The sequence below is a fragment of the Styela clava genome, chromosome 13, assembly GCF_964204865.1.
Source record: "Styela clava chromosome 13, kaStyClav1.hap1.2, whole genome shotgun sequence".
Taxonomy (NCBI): Eukaryota; Metazoa; Chordata; class Ascidiacea; order Stolidobranchia; family Styelidae; genus Styela; species Styela clava.
Genome location: NC_135262.1, coordinates 18,185,060 through 18,203,946, shown reverse-complemented (window position 1 = coordinate 18,203,946; position 18,887 = coordinate 18,185,060). Strand labels below are relative to the sequence as shown.

Here is an 18,887-nt window from a genome sequence, read left to right as displayed (position 1 = left end):
AATAATGAATTTCTGAACTGAATGCGTGTTTCGTTAAGTCACTGTCAATTATATTTTGTGTTAAAAGTGGGATGCTGAACGCTTGTTATTTCGAAAGTACGTTCATTGTGTAACCTACAACTCATTCCTTTTTCAGACTCATTTGTGAAGAATACCAATTTGATCCGAAGAGTACAGATAAATGGAAAAAATCTAAATAAAAGGGGATGACAATATTCGATGTGCCAAATCCACCGAATAATTCAAATCATCAAGACCTGAATTAACTAAAATATTGACTGAGATGAAGTTTCAAAAAATAACAATAGCCCTACAGTGAGTTGTGAATGCCAAAGTAAACTCTAATTGCCAGTTTGAATGTTTGTAAATCATTTCTTGAACGTTTTAGGTTTGATTGAAACATCCGACTCCAGGACGAACCAGTTGTGTCATAAACTTATAATGTTGGGTCATATAAAAAAGAACAAAAATGTGAAAATTTGGGGGGGGGGGGGGGGGGGATTTCCCTCTAATCGTTTTTTGCGATATGAAACAACATAACACTTTCATTATAACACGGGGGTGCCATTTTTTGCGTTTTTAATAATCCACTCATATGTAGTCGCCATCGCTTGGCTGACATGGGCAGTCCAGAGCTTGTAATGGAACTAAGATGAGGAAGGTCAGAATAAAATATGGGCCTAACCGTCACTTGGTACACATACTGCTGAAGTTTCAATTATTGTACCTTTTTCCTGACTTTGTTATTTAATTGTTGAAATTTCTATTGTTGGTCAATCGAATAGCACTTCTTTTCTATGTCTTTCATATTAAGGTATTTACATACTATTCTTGATCAATTAAATGGTCCATTTCTCATGTCTTTGTTATTTGATAAGTATAATTTCTTTTTATTGGTTAATCAAATTATTTCCAAATTGATCTGGACTATTAGTTTATTTGTAATGGTTTCATGAATCATACTGTAACACCAAAGATTTAAATAAAAAATGTTCACTATTCCTATGATGATCATTGCTCGCTTTGTTTTGTAGACACGATTCCCAAGATGTGAATTATTGAATTTTCCTATTGATTGATCCTTTGTGAGTCAGAAACATTCTCAAAACCCCACCTGCTAAACCTCATTGATAAGTACATTATAGTATTAACATTTTTGGAGTGCAAGTTCGCAAAAATTCCAAACATATATAAAAAGTTCATGCATTTTTTAAACATTTTCAGATTATGACAAACCTATGAATAGAATTCCTCGTGCCCTCCAGTGTGTTACTTTTTTCAATACTGTGTAATGTGTATGTCCACTGAGTTGCACTTTATTTTATTTATTATTTTTCACGTTCAGACACATTCTCATCACATTTATTTTTTTGTCCCTGATCCACTTTGAATATATAGCCAATTTATTTATTTTTTTTTTGATTATTATCGTCCAAACCCCATTGAATTTAGTTATCAGTTAAGTATAATTTTCCATCACATCCCCTCATTTTGTTCACAAATTTATTGTAAAAATATTATCGTAATAGTTCAAGTTTTGCCACTAGTCATTTTTCAGTGTTATATTAATCACTTCAGCGTGTATCGCCGGATGAGAACAGAAGGGGCCTAGGTCACATTTTTGGAAAATTCACTTTTATCAATATTTTGGGGTTTTGAGCCATGCTCTACAAGGTGGTGGTCTTGAAATCCTGAATTTCTTAATAATAAAAATTTTAGCTGGACTTGGGACTATAATATTTTGTAGAAGTTAAGAACAGAATGGGCCTAAGTCCAGCTAAAATTTTTATTATTGAGAAATTCAGGATTTCAAGACCACCATCTTGTAGACTCTACAAGGTGGTGGTCTTGAAATCCTGAATTTTTCAATAATAAATGTAAATAAATACAATGTAGAGCACGGCTCGAAACATCAAAATATTGAAAAAAGATAGTCCTAAGTTCCAATATGATGGGCATGAGAAATTAAATGTCCGAAACTTACATCCCTAAAAATTTGTTCAGTGGAACTTAGGCCTAAGTCACCTTGTTTTACCTTTCATCCCATGCAAAAAAATTCAGAAATTGTTGAGAACAGAATGGGCCAAAAAGCTTTATAGGGGTAAAAAGCAGGAAGGATTTAAAGCTGAAGTGCCAAAAAATATTGATTACAAAGATATTCTCATGCACATCAAAATAACTAGAGCTCGGGTCTTTACTAAGTGTGAATATCTAGCTAGATATTCAAAAATAAAAAAAATCCAAATTGTTTTTTGCGTTTTTCTCAAAATTGTGATTGTGGCTATTTTATTGATGACTGTATTTTTTGTTTGACAAAATAATAAAATCTTTCTCTTATTGTACTACCATGTGTAAGGACGTTTACAATTCAGTTATGCAGCTGGAGTGTCTAAAAAGGGCGAATTTCTAATGTAACATTGACATCAATATTTAGCTACAGTCCCATTTGACGTCGCCTTCACTGTCGAAAAATTTAGTTCGTTTCAGTCATTTAGGCCTGTTGTAGTGTGAAACTGTGTGTGTCTACTATTCTAATGGGAAAGTCAACATGGAGGTTTTGTTGCGCCAACAGAGGGCCTTGGCTGTCAGCAAATTCCGGGACGCCGGACGTCAAATCCGGGATTGTCCCGACCAGGGTTGCCAGATTGGCTTTTTTAACGCCAAATTTGCCAGTTTTGGCTTTTTTCAAACACGTTTGGCGTCAGAATTTCCGTTTGGCTTTTTGGCGTTTTTTTGGCTTTTTTCAAGTCCAGTCTAGTGTCTATTATTAAAATCATATGAAATACAATATTTAGTGTGTAACAATAGCCTATTACCGGTACTGGTACGGTACTTAACATTAGGCTTTCCCCGAGCGTCGATTTCCCAGTTTATTACCTTAACGCTTAACCATACCTACCCAATAAGAAATACTTGCAGTTTCTGCTGCCGCTCAGACAGATGTTCAAGCAGGGTTGTAAACCTTGACTCGTTTTTATAGTTTTGCGTGTTGTTTGTCAGTTTTAAGTTCCGTTTTCAAAAATGGTTGTATAACTTAATTTTCACTATGCCTGATGTGAAGCTTTAGTTAAATTGCAGTAATCAAAATTTTGTCTCACGAACGATGTGATTAACTACAGTAAAAATTACTGAATTAGCTATTAGTAGTCCACCTGTAAGCGGCACGTGGTTAGATAGTTTTTAATAAAATTGATGGTTTATAAATTCTAAAATTTCGAAAATGTAGGTATATCACATACTGAAACGGTACCCTGTATTGTATATATTGAATGGTAAAATAATGCTGTCCGTTTTAATATTTATTTTTATTTGGTTTTTTGATTTTTTTAAATTGTTTCATATAGATGTCAGCTTGACTGTGTCGTGTTGAATGTCGATTCTGGTTCTTTCGTTCAAATAATCCTTTTTACTTATAAACCCTTCATCCCGCTGAAGGGTAAATCGCCATGATAGCAACCGGAAAAACAACTTTCAATGGGAAAAGACAATTGTGTGGCGCACTGAATGAACTGATGGCTCTACATCATCATCAGTATTGTTCCAAGAGCTTAAAATCTGACAAATTATGGGGTTTTTGTACTTAGTAAAATTTTTGGCTTTTTCTGGCTTTTTTTATGTCCTGATTTGGCTTTTTTTGATCGCTGGGATCTGGCAACCCTGGTCCCGACCGTTCCCGGGACGGTTGGTAGCCCTAGCATCATCAGGTCTTGAATAGTTTCAGATTTTGCCTACTTTCCCGAAGGCTATATGTGTGTGTGTGTGTGTTGACTTGCATTGCCTATATATTTGTTTCAGTGTTACGGAAAATCGAAATAAACTTTACTTTACTAACCGTGCGTTGCGTCTATATTATGTTTGTTACCGAGCGGCGTGGGTTCTTAATATAAGTGCCCCGTATTGGGTTCGATACTGATTGAGACATCCTATCGGATTTCTGCGCCCTCTGAATATAACTACTGATTTAAATCTGCCCCAATAGCCTTTTAAAACTACTAAAATTAGGCTTGTTTGCGTTACACTACTCGAGCCGAATGATCGAAAATGGCGTCCATATGACGCCATAATGGGACAAGTTAGTTGCACGGGGTTGGTCCCGATAGGTTGTGAGGATTGCCGTATTTTTGTTGTATCGAATACGTCTGTCACTTATTGTTTTTATTTGTATTATAGCATACTTATGGCTGTTTTTTGAGTCCTTGTCAAAAACAGTCAATTTATCACTAACACTAACGCCGACACTAACCCTAACACTGTTATCACTGACGGCAACATTAGATGTGTTTAAACAAGATAATAAAGTTTCTTTCAACACAAGTCTACGGAATTGTTGGTGTAAAGGTTGCAGTGTGTGTTGGTCAGTTGGTGCATAGATTGAAGACATTATTTGGGGACCCAAGGGACAGGACGCGTCTCCAGTTACCCTGTTTCTTTGAGTCGCAGTGGGACACATTAGGTACCGTACCCTACGCGTACTTATCCCACATCGAAATAAATTGACTAATGGCTTTAAATGATGAATTTCTTCAATCTGCTGTGTCTCACACCAGCACAGCATTGGAAATCCAGACACTGGAAACAATTCGACTCTTTCATGATCGAAACATCACTACATTACTTACCAGTCTTGATAGACTGATGAATATTCCAAATAATCGAAAAAATGTAGTTGCTGCAAAAGATGGACTGGATAATGCAGTGGCGACTTGGGAGGAATATTTGAACAATTACATTACTTCGCATTCAGCAACAACAGAATCTGATGCCATGAATATTCAAAACGCTTCACAGTATTTAACTCGGCTAAATGATATGAAAAATTCATGTAATATGAAATATCAACATTATCAACAAGAATGCCTTGCTAGTGATCAATCCCAAGCAAGTTCCAGAAAATCAAAACGTTCACATTCAAAGACCGGTAGCACAACTTCTTCCACAAAAGCGAAGTTGCTGGAGCTGGAGGCAGATGAAGAATTAGAAAAGGCACAAATTGCTAAACTTGAAGCAGAAAGAAGGGAGAGAAAAGCACTTTATAAACAACAAAGAGCGAAGATCATAGCAGCCAGTAGCACAAAATCCTCAAGAAGTTCATTGATCGAAGTACAAGCTCTTGATGAAACACTGTTTGAACCACCCCCAGCGTTGAATTTGCGAAATTATGTTCCCGAATATCCCTGTAACGTCATGCAACCTTCTGTTCAAGTTTCAACAGGAGGTGGAATAACTGGAATTCTCAGCTCAGCAATTGACACTTCTACAGGTATGGCCATTACAATGCCTTCTGCAAGTATAACTGAGCTTACATTGTGTAATTCGACTCCTGTTATCAGTAGGAGCCAACAGCTGCATAGAATTATAAATACCACTGGCACCTTACCAGTTGTATCTTCAGCTGTACACTATAATTTTGCACCATTGCAAAATTTGCCTTCTGTGACGACCCCAGGTATCTCTATGGGGCCGGCGTTATCATACCAAACTGCAAGAAGGAATTTGTCATATCCCACCGTCTCATCAAGTTACCATGATAATACGTTACCTGCATATCCCCCAATGGGGACGGCATCTACAGGCACATCATTTTCGTATCCTGCTATTTGTGAACCAACTTTTACCTACCCACAAATTTTTCGCCCTGTGACTTATCCTGAGCCCCTTCCTACCTTGCCTACCCGACCTATTATGTCATCAATGGCCAGAGATGACTGTTGGATGCCACCGCCTTCAAGGTCCTATCTTCCTCCTAGTCCTGTACTACCACCAGTAATTTTAAGACCTGATCCTCACACTTCAGTACTCCCGGAATATCCATCTCAACAATTGGATCATAATTATCCCAGCAGAGATGATTTGTATGTTTTGGCAAACACCATGAAACAAGGCTTCACACTGCCTAAACTTGACCCCATAACTTTTGATGGTGACCCAAAAAGCTATCATGCATTCATGCGTGGATTTGACAACATCATTGGTCATCACGCCTATGAACCTGCGGTGAAATTAGCTCAACTTATACAGATGTGCACTGGTGAGGCCAAGGATGCTATTAAGCATCTTGTAATTGTTGATTCTCCAAGCGAAGGATATCAAGCAGCACGAGACACCTTACTGTATCGATTTGGAAATCGTACACTAGTCATTGACGCTCACATCCGCCAACTGACAGAAGGACCTAGAATAAGAGCCAATGATACTAAAGCACTGTGTCGACTTGCGTCACAGATGAGAAACTGTTTTATTATTCTGACACAGTGGAAAGCTGAACAAATGCTGGATGCACAAGCTTATCTCAAGGATATATTTCGTCGTCTGCCACCAACATTACAAGCAGATTATGTACATGACACTTCTTGGAAGAATCATCCGATTCCTTCATTCACTCATTTATTGGAATTTGTTGAACTGAGAGCCCATCTCAGTAATAATTTTTATGGACGTTTAATGGCAGAAAATGACAACAAGCCCAGGGCAGTACAAAATTTTAAACCTCGCTTTGGGAAAATGTCTGCCTATTCTACAATCAGTTCTTCAACATCACAGAAGAGGAATTCATCACCTGCTTACAGACCAACACATCACAATGGAAGACAACAAGCTCATGGTGCTAGCCAAAAGCACCCACAAACTTTATGTTTATGTTGCAAGAACGATCACCCTTTATATCGTTGCGCAACATTCAAACAATATGACCTGCAACATCGTCGTGATTTCATTCGAGAGAACAATTTATGCTTCGACTGCATGAGATCCGGACACATCGTCAAGGAATGTCCGTCTCAGAAACGTTGCCAAGCTGATGGGTGTACACGGAAGCACCACACACTACTTCATCAGAATGAAATGCCAACCAGGCCACGATCACCTGTGACCGGAAATATACCCACGGACACTAATAGTAAGGTCAATTCAACAAATGTAAGTTCTTATTTTGCCAATGTTGTCAACTTTTGTGATACTGATTGTTTTGTAAGGCTCATGGTTGTCCCTGTTGAGGTGGAAGTTTGTGATTCGAACCATAAGTCATTGACATATGCCTTCCTAGATTATGGGGCAACTAGATCCTTGTGTTCCACTAAATTAGCTAGGGATTTGGCTCTCAATGGTGAGCCAGAGAGATGTACAATACGGACTGCCACTGGTCCAAAACTTCATGATGGCATGAAAGTTTCATTTACTATTAGGGGTGTCCATGAACCCCAGACCGTTGATGTTCACCATGCCTTGACATTTGACTCGATACCTGATGTACGAGATTCGATACCAAACACTGAAGCCACACAGCGTTATCCTCACCTACGGGACCTAGATTTTCCCCTATTGGATAAACCGATCGATTTGCTTATTGGGGCTGATGTCCTGGGTCGTTACCCAATTACCGAAACCCGGGTGGGTGCAGCTGGATCCCCCACTGCATTACACACCATCCTAGGTTGGGCCCTTACTGGCCCAGATGTAAGCATTGCAGAGACCAATGCAGAGGTCAATTATTTGAATACTATACACCCAATTGATTGTAATTTTACTGATTTTTCTAGTTTTAATGAACCTATTTGTCATATGTGTGCTCATGATTTTGCTGATGTCAATGCTAACCCATGTATTACTCAGCCATCCCAAGATGATAGAAGGGCACTTGATTTTATGAACCAAACTGTGACCAAGGTTGATGGTCGGTTTCAAATTGGACTTTCATGGAAGTCAGACACTGTTAGCCTTCCCTATAACCGTAATATCGCTGAGAAGCGACTAACGTATTTGAAACGTAAATTCATGGGGGACCCTGAATTATTTCAGAAATATAGAGATAAAATTGAGGGTTATATTCAGAATGGTTACGCCGAAGTAATCACATGCACTCACACCCACAAATAAAACATAGTACATTCCACACCATGCCACACACCAATCTAAATTTCGAGTTGTTTTTGACAGTTCTGCTGAGTGTAAAGGAACTTCATTGAATAAAAATTTGCTTTCTGGTCCTGACAACAACAACATGCTAACAGGAGTGCTCATTCGATTCAGGCAAGAATTGACTGCATTTGTTTGTGACATAAAAGAAATGTTCCACAGAATTAAAGTTTCACCTGAGGACACAGATGCTCAGCGGTTCCTATGGTGGAAGGACCATAATTTGGATAGTGTTCCCATTGACTTTAAAATGTTGTCCCACAACTTTGGGAACACTTCATCACCTTCTGTTGCCACATTTGCACTACACAAAGTAGCCACAGACAATCTGTCGAATGCAGATGAAATGACAGTACGCACCGTTATGCGCAATTTTTATGTCGATGATGGACTGAAATCTGTCGATGATCCATCAGATGCTGTAAGACTAATCAAACAGCTCACTGAATTGTTGGCAACTGGAGGATTTCACCTCACCAAATTTATGAGCAATGATATCAATGTTCTGCAATCAGTTCCAGAAAGTGATCGTGCTCCTGCAATCAAAGACCTCAATCTTGAAAGTAATTCACTCAGTCGCACCCTAGGTGTACAATGGAACATGCACACTGATGAATTTGTAGTATACGTCAACATTGAACCAAAGGCGCTCACTCGAAGAGGCATTCTTTCAATGATGAGTCAAATCTTTGATCCTTTGGGTTTTGTTCAACCATTCATCTTACCTGCCAAGCGAATTCTGCAGGATCTTTGTATTGAAGGATACTCATGGGATGACCCCATTACTGGTTTACTAAAGGACCGTTGGGAAAATTGGATCGATAAATTACATGCATTGAATGGCCTGGCGATCCCTCGATGTTACAAACCATAAGAGTTCAAAAGCAACAATATCCAATTACATTGTTTTTGTGATGCCAGCACATCTGGCTATGGAGCATCAGCTTACTTACGACTTACTGGCGACAAAGGTGAAGTTCATTGTTCCTTTGTCAGGGGAGTCGCTAGAGTAACTCCTAAGCAGCCACTGACTATTCCACGATTGGAATTCATCGCTGCAGTTGTGGCTGCTGAGCTTGCTAATTCAATTTTACAAGAACTGGACCATACAGTTGACAGCGTTATATATTGGTCAGATTCCATGTTAGTTATCCAGATGATCAATAATCGTTCTGAACGCTTCAAGACATTTGTGGCCAACAGAATAAACACAATTCATCTCTTGTCAAAACCACATCAATGGCACCATGTCGAATCTAAGCTGAATCCAGCCGACATTGCTTCTCGTGGTCTAATGCCAGATAAACTAAACAAGGCTGGTATTTGGTTCAAAGGCCCACAATTTATATGGGGAAGTGAAGATGCATGGACCGTGGTTAATGATGGGATCCATGAAGTCCCATGCGACCCACAACTTGCTTCGGAGATGAAAGTTCATTATACTGCACCTATGAAAGATCTCACAGATTCTTCTCCATTACATGAACTGTTATTGCGTTACTCATCATTCGAAAAGCTATGTAGAGCTGTTGCATGGCTACTACGTTTTCGTACATATGCAACTTGGAAATTCTCACATTCTGACAATTCACCAACTTTGGGATTTTTATCTGTGGAGGAATTAGATTGCGCCACCAAAGAAATTATGAAACTAGTACAACAATCATCCCTCTCAGAGGAGCTCAAATATTTTGAAGATAATACAGATGCTGAGGAAGTATCGTTGAATCTACAGAACAAAAAGAAACTCAAAACACAATTTTCGAAAACACTTCTCAAATGCAACCCTTTTGTACAAGATGGAATCCTGCGTGTAGGTGGACGACTTCGAAACTCCGGTTTACCAGTTGATCAGAAGCATCCGATTATTCTTCCACCATACCATCATTTGACAAAGCTGATTATTACCAAACATCATGAAATGACTGGACATTCTGGTACATTACACACACTTTCCTCTGTTCGTGGCAAATATTGGATTTTGAAGGGACAATCTGCTGTTGCCAAGGTTGTTCGTGACTGTGTTGCTTGCAACAGACGTTCTGCAAAAGTAGGAGAGCAGTGGATGGCAGATCTACCATTTTCTCGTGTTACTGCAGGTAACCCACCATTTTACTACACTGCAGTTGATCTGTTTGGCCCTGTAAGAATCAAATTGGGGCGAAGCGAACATAAACGATATGGCTGTATATTTTCATGCATGGCTACAAGAGCAATACATATTGAAGTTGTAGAATCCTTGGATACTTCAGCATTCCTGCAAGCTTTCTTCAGGTTTACATCTAGGCGTGGGAAACCTGCTCATGTTTATTCAGACAATGGATCCAACTTGGTGGCTGGAAGCAAAGCTATTGCAGATGGTATAAACAAATGGAATTCCAAACAGATCGACACATCTCTATCTCAAAAGGGTATACAATGGCATTTTTCGCCTCCTCTTTCTAGTCACCAAAATGGAGTGGTGGAAAGAATGGTACGAGAGGTGAAAAGAATTCTTCGAGCTCTATTGAATGGCCAGTCTCTCAATGATTACTCATTATGGTCTCTTCTTACAGGAGTGGAGGGAATTCTCAATGATAGACCACTCACACCACTGAGTGATGATCCGAAAGACTTGAATGCCCTCTCTCCCAACTCAATTTTGATAAACAGATTAGAATCATCTTTACCACCTGATGTGTTTTTTCGAACGGATGAATATAGAAGAGGATACAGGCATGTTCAACGATTACTCGATTTATTTTGGCAGCGTTTGACAAAAGAATATCTTCCCAATTTACAGTGCCGACAGAAGTGGCTCAATGTTCAACGCAACTTTCAAATTGGAGATCTTGTGCTGATGTACGATGACAATTCACCAAGAGGATGTTGGCCCAAGGCAATTGTAGAAGAAACACACCCTGATGATCAAGGGGTTGTCAGACGATTGAAGGTGCGCACATCCAATTCAACATATGTGCGTGACATAAGGAAGCTTTGTCTACTAGAAGCTGTTTGATACCTTTACACATTACATATATAGCAATAGCATCCACACCACGCATACACAATTACACATACATAACATACATTCTCACTATGGGAATATTAGGTGTTTTTTTTTCTGAATTTTTTTTTTTTTTTCGAGGGAGATAATTTTTTGGTTTTACCCCCCCTTTTATTTTTGGGGTCTTGCATTGACAATTTCGTTATCTTTATTGATTTGTTACTGTGTTTATCCTTTCAATTGTTTTTGGAACTCAAGCAAACCTTTCTTGTTTTTTGAAAATCATTTTCCTTGTTATCGATATAACATTTCATATAATTTTCGGGGTCGGTATGTAAGAAATGTTTGCATGCATTTTATGGGACCTTGAGTCCTTCACTTTAAGCACCTTAAGTTGGTCGCGCTTTGTGAGTTTACATTGCCCATCTTTACTGTGACGTAATAGTCACTTATTCCCCCGCGCTTTACGGCCTTCTAGAATTTTCCTTGCCACGAGGTAGACGCTTGTTGCGCTTTGCTTATTAGGGAGGATTCTGCGCGACTGCAGAAATTATAGCTTATAGGTTTTACTATTTTCTGGTTATATTACTAAATGATTATCAGGTAGGAATTCTAGAATTGAAATGATTATGTTTATCCATATATTGTCCGATAGGTTGTGAGGATTGCTGTATTTTTGTTGTATCGAATACGTCTGTCACTTATTGTTTTTATTTGTATTATAGCATACTTATGGCTGTTTTTTGAGTCCTTGTCAAAAACAGTCAATTTATCACTAACACTAACGCCGACACTAACCCTAACACTGTTATCACTGACGTCAACATTAGATGTGTTTAAACAAGATAATAAAGTTTCTTTCAACACAAGTCTACGGAATTGTTGGTGTAAAGGTTGCAGTGTGTGTTGGTCAGTTGGTGCATAGATTGAAGACATTATTTGGGGACCCAAGGGACAGGACGCGTCTCCAGTTACCCTGTATCTTTGAGTCGCAGTGGGACACATTAGGTACCGTACCCTACGCGTACTTATCCCACAACGGCACATACACATCTCATAGTAGCAGGCTTTTAACGCAATAATAGAAGGTGTGAATGCGCCACAATTTGAAATTCAATCTAGCGCTTGTTCGAAGGCGGAAAAATTGCGGCCTGCGCGCTACAGGGAATGTGTATATTTGGCCCGCAAGTACATAAAGTTTTCCGACCACTGCTCTACATCATCTGCATATGCTTGTGAATCTTTGTTCTCAGTTATGATTGGAATTTTAATAAGTCGTCTCGTAACAGGAGTAGCCTGGACGTTGAAACCAGTAGTTCGTATATTTCTTTGAAAGTTACAAAATATAAACCCAATGTAAAATCTCTATCAGCGGTAATGCAGCAGCAGAAGTCTCACTGAGATAGAATAAGAAAAGTAATCAAATATATCCGAATAGTCAATCCGTCTGTAGGCCTACAGGTTTGAAAGGTTTATCATTATGTATTTTTGCTTTGGAAGTAGCAAAGCATTGTTTTTAATTTTGGTCGGCACGCGGAAGAATTTTGTTGTTAAATTTAGCCGATTTTGGCACGCGAGCCGAAAAAGGTTGCCCACCCCTGGCCTACTTGAACCTTGTTGAGTACATTTACGTACAAAATACACACTGCATATATAGCATCCACACCACACATACAAATTGACAATTTCGTTATCTTCATAGGTTTTGTTTCCGTATTTTTAACTCCAATTGTTTTTGGAAGTTGAGCAAACCTTTTTTTTTTAATATTTCCCTCCGTTATCCATTTCATCAAAACATTTCATATAATTTCCGGGGCCGGTATGTACGAAATGTTTTTTTGCCCATTTTATGGAATCTCAAGCCCTTTAATTTAAGCACTGTAAAGTTAGTCAACGTCCCTCCTTTTACTGGGGCGAATAAATGACTCACCCCCCCCCCCCCCTCGCTAGAAAATTCGAAATTTTGTTGCCACGAGGTAAATGCACGTCGCACAATGCGGATCAGGGAGTCTGCTGTGCAATTGTATATTTTTATTAATGATGGGATTTCCTAATTCGCGTTTGACTCATGCCATACGTTGCAAAATGATTATCAGGTGGGAATTTGATACTTCGAATATTGTTAGGTTTATTCATATATTACCCGAATAGGTTTTGAGGATTGCTCTAATATATGCAATGTTATATTTATCATTGTCTTATTTTGTATCCTAGCATACTCGCGGCTGTTCTTTGATTCCTTGTCAAAAATAGTCAATTTATTATTAACACCAATACTGAAGTACTAAGACTGTTAACACGGATGTCAACATCAGATGTGTTTCAGGCTGATAACAAAGTTTCTTTCATCAAAGTTTCTTGTTGGTGCATAAATTGAAGACAATAATTTGGATACCAAAGGACAGGATACGACTTTAGTTAGCTCGTAACTCGTAACCGTAGTGGGAAACCTTACTTCAAACTACTTATCCCACATGCACAACCTTTACAATTGCTCAATTTCTGATGAATGAGCTAGTATGAAAGGGAGGTTTGAAGATCATAGTGCCAGTATTTGACAAGTCAAAGACAGTTAAACTCCCATATTTTGTTATCCACATATTTTGTATCTCTTAGTATCCACACGTGTCAAGAAATAAGGTTAAATGAGTGGTCTTTCGCGTGTCTCGAATGTTATATGAGATAAAAATAACACAATGTATACGCTTTTTTTTCTCGTGATTGCATCGCATACAGCACCGATGTCCTAGCAATAGAATGATGAGAAATAAGATTAGAAAAGCCGATACTCGCATTCGCTGAATGCCCGTAAAATTAGAATTTTTCACATTATAAAAAATAAGGAACGGGTAGATATAATTGACAATCTTTCAAATACATGGTATGTGGCTTAAAGTAATTACATTTGATCTCAAACAAACTTTGTGATATATATATATGAAGACGTTGTGGAATTATTACTTGTCTTAGTGAATTGGATGGAGCAAGATTCGAATCTAAATTTACATGCGTGTCCATAGATTTTCTGGAATCGTATTGAAGATCGATTTCTCTACATCTTTTACCGATACAATATTAATTTATGTTTCTACTAATTGCAGCATCCGTTATATAAGATCTACCGTAGGGTGGTCCAAGGTTGCGAGGTTGGCGTGACGCAATAACTTTTGGCGATGTCTCGCGGGCCGCAGTAGGAGAAAACCCAAAAGTGATAAAACATCGGGAGTTTACCCATTTGCTTCTTGAGAAATATCGTGATATTTTTGGCATTTTTCTTCATGTTTGATTTTGTAATGTCCGCTAAAATTATATTTTTTCGTGGTAGAAATTACTTGGAAACACACCAGACCCCGTCATTGAACGTTGTTGGAGAAAGGTAAATACGTTTCCTATTTCTTGTTCATTTATTCTACACTTATTGTATGATGAATTCATATATTTGACTAATTCATTACTTTTAGCGTGATTAGGTTTAGTGGTATCTTCAAATAACAACCAAAATATCTGTCTAAGATGAGACTCCGGACCCAGCTAAAAAAAAACTGGATTGCGCGGCGTTAGGTCAGGTCTGCGTTTCGTCATTGCTGTAACATGGTCACGTCTCTAAAATTGAGAAGTTACTTAAGGCGAGCTTCATGTACGAAGTTTGGATGGAAGCGCGATTCATCTCATCAGCTTGGTCATGTCTGCACAAGACAATTTGTTCTCCTCGTACCGACCACGGGAAGTCATTTCCATCCTGGTATAGACTTGACGTTTATAGATACAACATTGAAATTCCGTGATTTTATCAAATATCAATCCCGACATCGGGATTAGGAAAAAAGCCAATCACAGTTGGAATAGTTCAGAAATATTCTGCCAATAAATACACTTATCTAACAATGGTTTAGTACACGCTAAAATTGTTCTACGGGCGCAAGGAATGTGTGCTAGGGCCGCGGTTCGGACCACCCTGATCTACCCTATAAAGCTCGGTACAAGCAGTACTTAATCATATTCATGTAACCTCTATCCTGAAATCCCTACTAACATGCATTCTTAAATCATCATAGGTTGTTACTGTTCCATCCGAATGTTGGCCAGGGTAAATATTGATATTTTTACGTAAACTGCGAAGGCGCGTCTGACGCACTACACAATGGTATGATTTGAGTTTGTTGATTAATTAGGATAATTGGTAAATTGGAAGCGCAATAGTTGAATATCTTGTCTCAGTCTATCTCAGTATTCGATATGATTCAGTGTTTACAGGTTCTGTATTGTTGGTAGTACTCGTTATGTATCTGTTGGAAATACCAATTTGTAAATTTACAAATTCTTGTAAGAACTGAGGTTTTCAAGTGTAAGACAAATATAATTCAGGGCAGTATTGCAGTTAAACTAACATAGTAACTACTGCTTTAATATTTTTGTCATAAAACTTGAATTATATTTACATCAGAGCATATTTCGTTTGGTTGTGTTACTTGTAGAGCCAGGACATAACGTATGTATATACTAAATTAGGTTTTGTATGTGTTTAATCTTTATCGTGCTGATGGATTTGAAATATAGAGAGTTGTGTATATAGAGAATATATTGAGTTGTCTATCCGTATGAAATATTGAGTTTTCGTTTATTGTTTTCAGCCGATGCCATGTTCCTGATTCTATTCCAAGTTCCACCGTGTTGACTGTTTTTGTTTTGAACAAACTACACAGATTCTTAGTTGAATTTCATTGGGACATAGCACTTTAGGGCACAGATAATATGCTGGAACCCCTTGCTCTCTAATATCAAACACTAGTAACTGGTTCAGAAACAAATTGTTTAGTTCGTGACAGGACTTGTTTATTGGGGGCGCGTTGTCGAAGATCTCTGACCACTAATAATTAGCTACGAATGTAAATTTTTCTTCTTCTCGGAAACATTTTTAAAATATTGCATTTGAAGAATATCCTAACGTGAAAACCAGAAGAATGAGCATGTGTTCAAGTATTCAAAATTAAATGAAACATTACTAATGTTTCTAGAGAAAGATCAAAAGCTTCCTTCATCATCCTTCCGAAAGTTACAAAACCATATACACTGAAAGCTAAACTCACATCTTTCAATAAACTTTTGATTTCTGGTTTTCTTCTCGCTAAAGATATTTTAGTTTTGAGTCGATTTTTCACGCTCCACATATTTAAGAAATATTTCCAAATGAGCATTCTTGGCCTGAATCGCTTGTTATCTGAATAAAAGAACACAATTCATAGGTTTTGTTGTAAACATCATGCAAAATTTATATCTTAGCAGTTGAAGGTGGTTAAAGACGCTAAAAATGGCAAAATTATGACCGCATAAAGAATATATGTCTAAAAGAAAACGAAGTTGAATAAAAAACAGATAAGTTTAGGGCTGCCCAACCCGCAGGCCGCGTTCATAAGCAATGAGTCCATGACAGTGATTTCCCTACACCCCCCCTATAGGGGGTGAACACCCCCCCTAAAATTTCAAACACCCCCCCCCCCCCCCCTAATTTTGAGGTGCGATTCCACACTGAGGGGTTCTAAACCGCAGTCTGCGGGCCAATTACGGCCCGCGTGACGATTTAAAATGGCCCGCCGAACTTGAGTGAAATAGTTTAACCCTTCATGTGGTACCTTTTGAGTTTTAGATATTGTCTATTGTTACATCATTATCACAGTTTAAGCACGTTTATTTCGTAACAATCGAAATATTTCGGTATCTTATGTATACGTATGAGTATTAGGATTACACACTGCAGTATTTTAGATATCAGCCGTATATTAAGAAAGCTTAAAGATGTCACAAAACGAAAACTAGGCACTGAAAACAGACGTTTTTTAGATGAATGACAGCGTTTTTATTTCTTTATTGAAAAGAATCAAACTTCAGCGATTTGTCTTCTAACCAACAAAATATTTCAGTTCTGAAGGAATACAACATTATGCGACATTATGATCAGTTGACGAGCTTATTCCAAAATTTAATTCATACAAAAGTCAAACAAACATGTTCAAAAAAATTAGAAACGTGTAACAAAACAAGCCATAAATAGCCATTCATACAATGCCAGATGAGCAAGAAACTTCATTAGTCACTATCAGTTGCAAATTACTTGTTGAAACGTAGTAGGCCTAGTATATATTTACGGTTGAAAGCCGTGCTTGTTATCTATTCCCCGGGAATTCTATCAGCTAAATATTATAATTATTGATTTCATCACATAACAAACTGCGATGCTAGGTGTATCTAAAATCAAGTTTAGAGCCTATTTTGGTGCCTATTTCTCAAAATTTTCTCAGGACGCTTGAGCGCGCCCTGAACCCCAGTCGTGTCGTCCCGCACTTTTTCTCGCTCCCCTTTTTTGGCCCTACAATTACATTCTGCTGTGGATTTTGGCTCGCGTCAATCAACTTGGGGGGCCCCCATGTAGCCTACATCGTTTCTTAAATACTTACCATTTTTTTAAGAATACAAACAGCCTAGTTTTATCTCTAACAGCAAATTATTTACCACCCCCTAAATTTTGAAACACCCCCCCTAAAAAGAAAAGCTGGGGAACATACTGGTCCATGAGCAAACATTTTTTAAGGTTTATATTTTAGTACCGTATTTTATATATGGCTAAACTATGTTTCGTATTATGGCGTGACATCCAAATGTCGTTTCTTTCAATCACGCGTATAGTAAGTCTTGCGCTCTGTTGAATATCGATGTCAGTTTTTTTTTTTCAATTTATTGCAGAACTGCACATTCTGTTTGACAAATTCGAAAACTACTGTGCGATGAAACTACTGTGCGATCATTATTTGAACAGTTAAAAATTGCAGAATTAATATAATCTTCCAAAAATCGAATATATGAAGCATGGCTTTTATATTGACGTTTATAGCTGTCGGTCTTTTCTGCAATTGAAAAAGCACCTTGACGCGATTATTTTTTAAATCGTTGTTTGTTTTAAGTTGTTTTGTAAGACTTTGGAATCTTATTCGAGCTGCGTGTTCGTTTAGTGACTTTTCGCAATTTCCATTCATCTCCATAAAACCAACTTCATCAGGACGGTAAAATAATTTAATTTTACTGTTCGTGGAAAATATTCTCGTCTATTATTAAACGACTCGCTACACGGTAAATTGAACGACGTGACTATAATGGTCACATAAACCACAATGCATGAAATTTGAAATTGTCTTATTGTCAATACTTGTACGCAAATTTCCGATCAAGTCCAACCATGAGGAATTTCAATTCGTATTGGTTCATGTTGCGATGGGTGCGCTATGGGATTTTATGCCGCGATTAAAATCATAGCTTGATTCGCTTCAATATCGGCCAACGGAATATCCTGCAAGTGAGGCGAGGCATATATTGATCTCTTTTAAACATTCTAGCTGAATGTTGTATGCGTGACTCCATCGCAAACACGTTGTTTAATGCCAATATTCTTCATAACCAGATTCCACCTACAATTTTACTAACTCTGCTATTTGTGAAACGCCTTTGTTACATAAAGTGTCAATGGTAACACAGGTACGATTTATTTTTATTAGACCAAGTCTTCGTTTCGATTGATGATGTATATATAATTGAGATTTGAATAGCAAAGTCTAGCACAGCGATAAAGTATTCAGAAAAGCCTACAGACCTTTTACCACAACTGGCAAAGGCTGAAATTGGACACCACGTCTGAAACATTTGCATTGACAACGCTGTTTTACGAGTAGAGACATTGCGATGGTTGTTAGCATTTGATCTTCTTGTAAAGATCCCCAGGCCATGGATCACTGAATAATGCTTACCCGAACAAGCGCGACACATGTTATAAAATTTACACCAAAAGGCAAACTGTCCAAGTTCGAGACAATTGAAACATAAACTTAATTCTAGTGAAAATCTCCTTTTTACGTCATTGGACATGTACATTTAAAGAATCTAAACAATTGCAGAAGTAACTACGTTTTTGTGGATGCTTGAAAGTATGACTTAAAATCGGATA

The 18,887-nt window shown here is 38.0% G+C and overlaps 3 protein-coding genes across 3 annotated transcripts; all 3 read left to right on the top strand.

The window, feature by feature from the left end:
* Nucleotides 1-4,391: 4,391 nt before the first annotated feature.
* On the top strand, nt 4,392-8,065 carry LOC144431446 (uncharacterized). The gene is made up of 2 exons (XM_078119583.1): nt 4,392-6,915; nt 7,933-8,065. The coding sequence occupies exons 1-2, from the start codon at nt 4,501-4,503 to the stop codon at nt 7,939-7,941; spliced, it is 2,424 nt and encodes an 807-aa protein (XP_077975709.1). The 5' UTR covers nt 4,392-4,500; the 3' UTR covers nt 7,942-8,065.
* Nucleotides 7,997-8,785, top strand: LOC144431226 (uncharacterized). The gene has a single exon (XM_078119062.1). The coding sequence runs from the start codon at nt 7,997-7,999 to the stop codon at nt 8,783-8,785; it is 789 nt and encodes a 262-aa protein (XP_077975188.1).
* Nucleotides 8,786-9,067: 282 nt separating this feature from the next.
* LOC144431225 (uncharacterized) lies at nt 9,068-10,909 on the top strand. The gene has a single exon (XM_078119061.1). The coding sequence runs from the start codon at nt 9,068-9,070 to the stop codon at nt 10,907-10,909; it is 1,842 nt and encodes a 613-aa protein (XP_077975187.1).
* Nucleotides 10,910-18,887: the final 7,978 nt, after the last annotated feature.

Coding starts and splice junctions, on each gene's coding strand:
- LOC144431446 (XM_078119583.1), top strand. CDS start 4,501: ATGGCTTTAAATGATGAATTTCTTCAATCTGCTGTGTCTCACACCAGC.
- LOC144431226 (XM_078119062.1), top strand. CDS start 7,997: ATGCTAACAGGAGTGCTCATTCGATTCAGGCAAGAATTGACTGCATTT.
- LOC144431225 (XM_078119061.1), top strand. CDS start 9,068: ATGATCAATAATCGTTCTGAACGCTTCAAGACATTTGTGGCCAACAGA.